At 54.0% G+C, this 7,567-nt stretch overlaps 1 protein-coding gene across 1 annotated transcript in view; it reads left to right on the top strand.

The window, feature by feature from the left end:
• CLPB (ClpB caseinolytic peptidase B homolog (E. coli)) overlaps positions 1-6,474 on the top strand; it is a gene marked incomplete at its 5' end in the record, with an annotated part of 22,642 nt that extends 16,168 nt beyond the window's left edge. The window contains 5 exons of the mRNA XM_009867386.1: positions 2,000-2,156; positions 4,527-4,600; positions 5,311-5,430; positions 5,837-5,941; positions 6,223-6,474. Coding sequence (XP_009865688.1) covers positions 2,000-2,156; positions 4,527-4,600; positions 5,311-5,430; positions 5,837-5,941; positions 6,223-6,474 — 708 coding nt within the window. The remainder of the gene's footprint in view (positions 1-1,999; positions 2,157-4,526; positions 4,601-5,310; positions 5,431-5,836; positions 5,942-6,222) is intronic.
• Positions 6,475-7,567: the final 1,093 nt, after the last annotated feature.

The following is a 7,567-nucleotide window of genomic DNA, read 5'->3' as shown; positions in this document are numbered from 1 at the left end:
GGACCCAGGATTCCAGGGGTGGTCTCCCCAGGGCAGAGCAGAGGGGCAGGAGAACCTCCCCAGCCCTGCTGGACACACTTTTCTTGATGCCCCCCCAGGATCCCACTGGCCCTCTTGGCCACAAGGGCACGGTGCTGTCCCAGGGACACTCCCTGCCCACTGGGACTCCAAGGTCTGTCTCCTTGGAGAAGAAAGAGCTCGGTGTGGGGTTAGGCGGGGTATTGGTCCACGGGAGAAAGCAGAGCGACGAGAGGAGGCGGGAGGGCGATAGCCCTGTTTCCCTGGGTGCCCTGTGCCCACCTCCCACACACACCTCCCTGGCATGGAGGAAATCATCTCCACAGAGTCCCAGGCACGGGCCGAAGTGTTGTCAAGTCAGAAAATCAAGGGGGTCTGGGGACTTGATATCCTGACGAGTCATGTCGTGTTAATTGCTGCTTTTTAGTTCAGCTCACGACTCCTCAAATAGAATCACAACCTGGTTTGGGTTGGAAGGGACCTTAAAGACCATCTCGTTCCAACTCCCCTGCCATGGACAAAACTGTTCAGCGAACTACCTAAAGAGCAGCCTGGGATTGTCTCCAGAGAAAGCCAGAAAACTCTTGGGAAGCCCTGAAAGGAATCCTGGGGAGCAGTGGAGCATGGACCTGCCTCCATCATTAAAAAATCTCTTTAAGTAATGATCTAGGATGAGTCTGCTGTGGCCATCGAGGGCTTAAGATGTCTCCTGAAGAAGCCAGAACACTCTTGCAGATGCTTTGGAGGAGCCTTGAAGAGCCACCACACAAAAAACTCCTCGGGTTCCTACCCTGGAGGAGTCTGGGGTCCCCAAAAGCGTTGTGTGTGCCAAGGGAAGGTTCATGCCTGGAACCTCTCCAGGAAAACTCGTGGGCATCCCCAGGAGTGTGCCTTGGCCTCCTCTGGAGACAGCTCAGGTCCCAGATAGAAGCCCTAAAGTGCCCCAAGGAGTTTTGTCAGCGTTAGAGGCAGGTCTGTGCCCGTTAGCTGTTGCATGGAAGCTTTTTTGGTTTATTTTTAAGGCCCCAGTTTGTCCTCAGAGGCAACCAAACTCCAGAGCAACGCACTGGAAGGTTTTGGCATTGGTTTATTTTTTTGTTTGTTTGTTTTCTCTTTTAAGGATTAATAACACCATTTTTTCTTGCATAGATCATCGCAGCAGCAGCTAAATGTGAAATCAATTCCTGTACCGCGCACTTGACAGGGCAATAACCCAAATGTTAATCTCAAGCACCCAACAAGGATTTGTGTCATTGTGCTGGATATCTGCTGCTGGAGACGTATCGAGGAAAGAAACTGCCTGGGGAGCTGCCTGTTTTTCCCTTCTTTTTCTCTCTTTTTTGTTTTTTTAAAAAAGAACTAGCGCTTTGGAAGGGTTCCACGTGCCAGTTGGCCGAAGGGGTGGTCGCTCCCACCACTGGGCTGTCCCGGTTTGGTTTGCCTGGTGGTCCCAGGGGACCCAGAGACACTTCATTCCCTCCGTTAAAGCCATAACCTGGTTATTTCTGTGAGGTTATTCCAGCTTTGCTTCTCTTTGGGCAGCCTCTGCTCCCCCGTGGTGCCTTCAGACCACCCCAAAGCCCCCCCTGAGCTCGCTTTGCCCTTCCAAGCGGCCACGGGGAGCTTTGAACCGACTCGTCTGGATGACTCTGGTGACCACCTGGGTGATGTTGCCAGAGGCACTGACACCCGCAGCTGCTCGCTCCACCCCCAAAAAAGAACCTGCGTGGGGGAACATCCCACGTCTCGGCCAGCCCGAGCTCTGAGGTGGTGGGACAGAGGGGACCTGCGCTCTTGGGGTTTTCCAGAGCCCACGTGTGCTGAGCTTACAAACTCTGCTTGTGTCCTTGGGCACCCCTTCGGAAATCAATCCGCTTCGGGGGGCAAAAAGAGAAAACGATCCGTGTCCTTCGACCTCCTATTCTGGCAGCGTCCTGCGGCGCCAGCTCACGCTGCTCGCGTTGTCTCGGTGGTGTTGCAGGGCAGGCTGACGGACGGGAAGGGCAAAACCATTGACTGCAAGGATGCCATCTTCATCATGACCTCCAACGTGGCGAGCGAGGAGATCGCCCAGCACGCCCTGCAGCTCCGGCAAGAGGCCGCGGAGATGAGCAAGAACAGGATCGCGGAAAACTTAGGTACTGGTTTATCAGTGTCGTGCTTCAAACGCCTGAGGGATCCACCTCCTTCCTAATGTCCATCTGGCACCAGCTCGGCCATCCCTCTGCCAGGGAGAAGCACCCAGACCCTTTGGTTGCCTCTCCTCTGCTCACCCCGGCTGCTGGGCCACCCTGCAGGGTCCTCCAGCTTCAGGGCAAGCCATGGGGATGCTCCTCTGCCAGAAGGGAAGGTCTGGTCTTTCGTGTGTGTGTCTGGAAAGTTGCGCTGTTTGCTTCTAGGTTCACCTGTTGCTGAAAAGTTCCACACCTCAATCTCCACCGTTCTCCTTCCTGTGATTCCTCTGCTTTGGGCTTGCCCTGTTCTTCTGTTTCCAGGCCAGGTTGGACGGGGCTTTGAGCAACCTGGTCAAGCAGGAAGAGTCCCTGCCCACGGCAGGGGGGTTGGAACGAGATGATCTTTAAGGTCCTTTCCAACCCAACTCATTCTATGAAATCTTCGCTGTTGATGATTGCATCCTTCAGAGGGAGGTCACGTTTTGGAGAAGGCTTTCTGTCCCACCCCTCAGCCTTCCTCATCCTGTGCTCTCTTGCCTTTCTCTCCTCACCCTTTTCATTCTTCCAGGAACCCTCCCAAACACTTCTTAGAAAACCTTGGGGCTGGTGTGGGTGCTGATGTTGAAGAGGAAGAGTTTTGGTTCCTTAAGCAATTTTACAGAATCACAGAATTGCCTGGATTGGAAAAAACCTTTAAGGTCATCGAGTCCGTTTTACTTCACTTTGGAATGGGAGCCCTGGACCCACACATCTGGATCCTCTAGAAAATTTTCCAGAAACACGAATTAGATTATAAAAGGAGAATTGAGCAGATGAAGGGCAGCCACCGGCACGGGGAAACACCGTCTCTGTCGCCTCCCGCTGTGCCCGTGGATAACCAGTTAGTTGTGGGTGATGCTGCATCCCATGTTTTCTCATTTTAAAAAACTCCTCAGGAATTGAGTTTTTTATTTTAAGACCCTTTTATGGTCTTAAATATCCTGACACACATCTTCCATAGGGTACCTACGTCACGGATACACCCTGTTTCCTAAAGGTGAGTCCCGACAGCTCTGCTCGCCGATGGAAATACCCGGAGAAGCTGCAGCTGTGCCCGGGAAACAACCACAGCCTCCTCCTCGGCTCCACGGGAGCAGTTAAAAAATGTTGAGTTTTGGCATCGAGCGTGTTTTCCAACTCCTTTTTGCTTCGAGAAGCAGGCGCCAAAAGCTGCCTTCATTCAGAATCTTTAAACTTCAATCAAACTCGGTAAAGGACAAAGCCACTGAACTTTCAAGAATAACATTTTAAAATGCCAAGAGCTTTTCTCCTAAATGAGGAAAGCATTGAATTTTAATTTCTAGAACTGTACACAGACAGCTGCAGCGAGCAACGACAGCGAGAGAACACGGCCGGGAAATGCATTTCGGCTCAGGAGCCTGCCCTCAATTGAGTTTCGTGGAGCAACTTCCAATTTAGCCAGTTCTTGGCTTGGAAATGCTCTGGAAGGCGGGGGCCGGGAGGTCAGCCTGAGTGCCCGGGTGGGCAGATAAATGGAAAGATAGAGGGAGGGAGCTGCTTCCTCGGCATCTGCAGATATTACAGGTGGCAAACCTGAATGCTAGGGGGGTGGCTCTGTCTCTTCTGCCTTCTGCAGCTCGCACAGAGTGCCCAATTTCTGTTACTTAGTGGGGAAGAAAAAAAGAAAATATCTCTTGGTGTCTTTTAGAAGAAAATAGAGAAGTGAAATGGGCTGAATCCTCACAGCCAGAGACCCCCTACTTAATTTAGACCCCGTGGCCCGGCTCCAGGTCCAGCTCACCCTGCCGGCACCGGTGTCGGTCTGCTGGAGCCCGAGAGCCCCTTCGACCGGTGCTGGGGGTGCAGCGATCCCCGCCGAGGCTGGGAAGATGGGAAGAGCTCCCAGAACCCAGCGTGGGTCTCCCTTCACCACCCTGCGTGTCAGGACCCTGTCCTGGGTGTGAGGGATCTCCCTGCATGAAACCTGGGGAGATGCGGGAAGAAACGAGCAGGTAAAGACAAAGAGAAAAGTGAATTTGGGCAGCGGAGCCAAGAAAACGCTGCGTTGGAGTTTGGGATTCGGGAGCCAGCCAGACCCTGGCTCCATCTGCAGTCAGCCGAGGGAAGTAGACTCCAGCCCCAGTGTCGCAAACAGACCCAGCGTGGGGACACGCTGGTCCCAAACCGAGCGTGTCGGAGGTTCCAGATCTGTTCCAAAGTCCCCTGGGAACCCCCCCTGCGCAGCCTCCTCCTCCTCGTCACCCTGCTCTGCTCCTCAGTCACCCCCCATGTCCTGCCCTCCCCACTGACACCCCCTGCCCTCCTGTCTTTCAGAGGACGTCCAGATGACCGACAAGATAACCATCTCCAAGCAGTTCAAGGAAAAGGTTATTCGACCCATCTTGAAGGTATGGATGGATATTTTTTTTTATTTATTTTTTTTCCCATGGTTTAATGTTTCAGGTGTCCTGAGCTTTGGTCACTCAGTCGTTTGACGCGATATCCCGCGTGTTCCTCACCCAGGTGTCCCCCAGCTCTGAGGCAGTGCTGGGTTAGCGCTTGGCCTCAGGGATCTTAAAGGTCTTTTCCAGCCTAAAGCATTCTGTGATTCTCCAAGCGTCATGACGTCGTTTTTTAATTTTCAGCCACTAAGAATTATAGAATGGTTTGGGTTGGAAGGCACCTTTAATTCGGGTCAGAGTCCAACAGAAATAGGTGGCAACTTCTTGTTCACTCCCTGTGCTCTTGTGTTTGAGAGAGAACATGAGGTGAGAAGGGGAACGTGCTGCAGTGAGATTTTGGGGAGGTTCTCGGCTTTCTTGGGATCACCATCCACTCAGCAGCTCCTGCACTGCTGCAGAGGGGGCAGGAAAACCTGACCACGGTGACAGATCCCAGTAACGTTCAGTTTCTTTAAGCCGCTTCTGAACAGTGAGGGCCATGAGTGGCTCAGGCAGGAGCAAACAGCAGAAGAGGCTGGGCCTGGGCTTAAACCACAGGAGAAATTAATTTCTGGTTGCTCTTGCCACCTCCAGAGGAATTAATTCCATGCTGGGAGGCTCCTGGTGACCCGTCACCAACCCCGTCCCGCTGACTTTTCCCCTCCTTGTCCCTACAGGCTCACTTCAGGCGGGACGAGTTCCTGGGAAGGATCAATGAGATTGTCTATTTTCTCCCTTTTTGCCACTCGGAGCTCATCCAGCTTGTCAACAAGGAGCTGAATTTTTGGGCCAAGAAGGTAAAAACCATCCGTGGCTTTAGAGGTCATGTGATGCATGAGCAGGGGGATATCCCTGCCCAAGCCATCATCCTCCTGATGTGGAAGGAATGGAGTGCCAGGGTTCTTCGAAGGCATCAGTTCAACCAAGGAACAAGTGACAGGACAAGAGGAAACGGCCTCAAGTTGCACCAGGGGAGGTTTAGGTTGAATATGAGGAAGAATTTCGTTACTGAAAGGGCTCTCAGGCTTTGGAACAGGTTGCCCAGGGCAGGGGGGGAGTCTCCATCCCTGGAGGGATTTAGGAGTCGGGCAGACCCAGCGCTCAGGGATGTGATTTAGTCAATGATTGGACTCGATGGTCTTTAAGGTCTTTTCTGGGCAATTCTGTGATCAGTAACTCTTCCTCCTCTTCCTCACCCGGCAGGCCAAGGCGAGGCACAACATCACCCTGCTCTGGGACAGGGAGGTCATGGACGTGCTGGCCGACGGCTACAACTTGCACTACGGCGCCCGCTCAATCAAACACGAGGTAAAGCCAAGGAGGGAGCACGGGGTGAAGCCCACGGGCGTTGCCTCCAGCCCTGCTCTGCCCCGGGGATAGTCAGGAGGGTCTGTCCCACCCCACGGCCTCCCAGGGGAGATGGTTGTGGTCCGTGGGTGAGAAACTCCCACTCCAGACACAGGGAATAAGGATGAGCAGGAGATTCTGGATTCTGCGCTACCCGAGGCGGGGAAGGAGAGCTGCCAGCTCCCCAGGAGGACGCTCACAAGGTTTTGTTCTCACAGGAGTTGTTGGTTTTTTGTCTCCAGGTCGAGCGGCGAGTTGTGAACCAGCTGGCAGCCGCCTACGAGCAGGACCTGCTGCCCAGGGGCTGCACCCTGAGGATCACGGTAGAGGACTCGGACAAGCAGCTGCTGAAAACCAAGGAGAGCTCTTCCCCCGGTGAGGGAAAAATAAAGGTGCCCACCCTGCGGTTGGAGATAGTGGAGAAAGACAGCAAATCCCGAAAACTGGACATCCAAGCGCCTCTGAACCCGGAGAACATGACTTACTTCTTGTAGGAGGCGACGAGCACTCCTGGTGGCCACCGGCGCAACGCTGCGGGCAGCGCGGATCAACAATAAAATACCGGGCGGTGCGGCCACCAGGCAGCCAGATTTTCAGGGCAGTGCTTCAGCTGCCCCGGAGCCGGGAGGGGGCAGGGGCAGGAGCTGCCCCCATCGCTTTGGGGTGGGCTCAGAGCGCTCCGGAGCAGGAGCTGGGGGTGGCGAGGTGCCACGCTGCCGGTGGGGGACATAAAGGTGGAGGGTTCCTGGGGTTTGACTTGGTGCAAGAGAAGGTGTCGGAGCTTTTTCAAGAAAGATCATAGAGGAAACGGGCGTGTCCAGCTCTGGTAGGATTTTTGGTTCCCTAAAGATGAGTCTCGCTGGGTTGGGCTGGGGGCAGGACAGGGACAGGGTGTACAGCTGGATTTTTAAAAGCCACCAAGCACTCTTGACTGTATTTTGCCCACTTCTCTATTTATTGCAATAAACGCGGCGTGTGCATCCGACCTTCTGCGTCCGGCACAGGCGGGAGGAGGACAGGGCGAGCAGAGCGGGGAGGTCACCCATGGGCAGGACACGTCACCCACCAACTCCTGCATCTCCTGCTCGTCACTGGGAGCCCTGAACAACATCTCCCCATCCCGGCCAGGCCACATCAAACCCTTCCCTAAATCTTTTCTCTCCTTTTCTTCTGACCTGCTGCCGGGAAAATATTTAATATCTCAGGTTTGACCAAGCTGCCTGAGTCATCTCCTGTGTCACAGCTAGAACAAAGGTCCCTGGCCCGGGCAAGTGACAGTGGCTCTCGCCAGGAAGAATTGGATTTTTCCAGCGTGTTTGTAGGCGGGAGGTTTCGCTCTCCCAAGCTGAGGGCGGCACTGTCTGACATGTCCCGGCGGGGATAGTACTGGGGTAAAATCCTCCCGATTTGGGGGCTGGTTTTGAAGAGTAGGAAATTCAATAGTAAGGAAATCACCCCCAAAAAAATGATTAGTTGCAGTCAGAACGTGGCAGCAGATGCCAGGGTCCCCGTGTGACGTGGCAAAAGCCGCTTTAGTTTTAATTTTTGGCACCGACGCTCATTTTCCAGGGGTTACGTGAAGGTTTC

The sequence above is a fragment of the Apaloderma vittatum genome, unplaced genomic scaffold, assembly GCF_000703405.1.
Source record: "Apaloderma vittatum isolate BGI_N311 unplaced genomic scaffold, ASM70340v1 scaffold3784, whole genome shotgun sequence".
In the NCBI taxonomy this organism is placed as follows: Eukaryota; Metazoa; Chordata; class Aves; order Trogoniformes; family Trogonidae; genus Apaloderma; species Apaloderma vittatum.
Note: the sequence above shows the minus strand (reverse complement) of the source record. Positions and strands in the feature narration are given on the sequence as shown.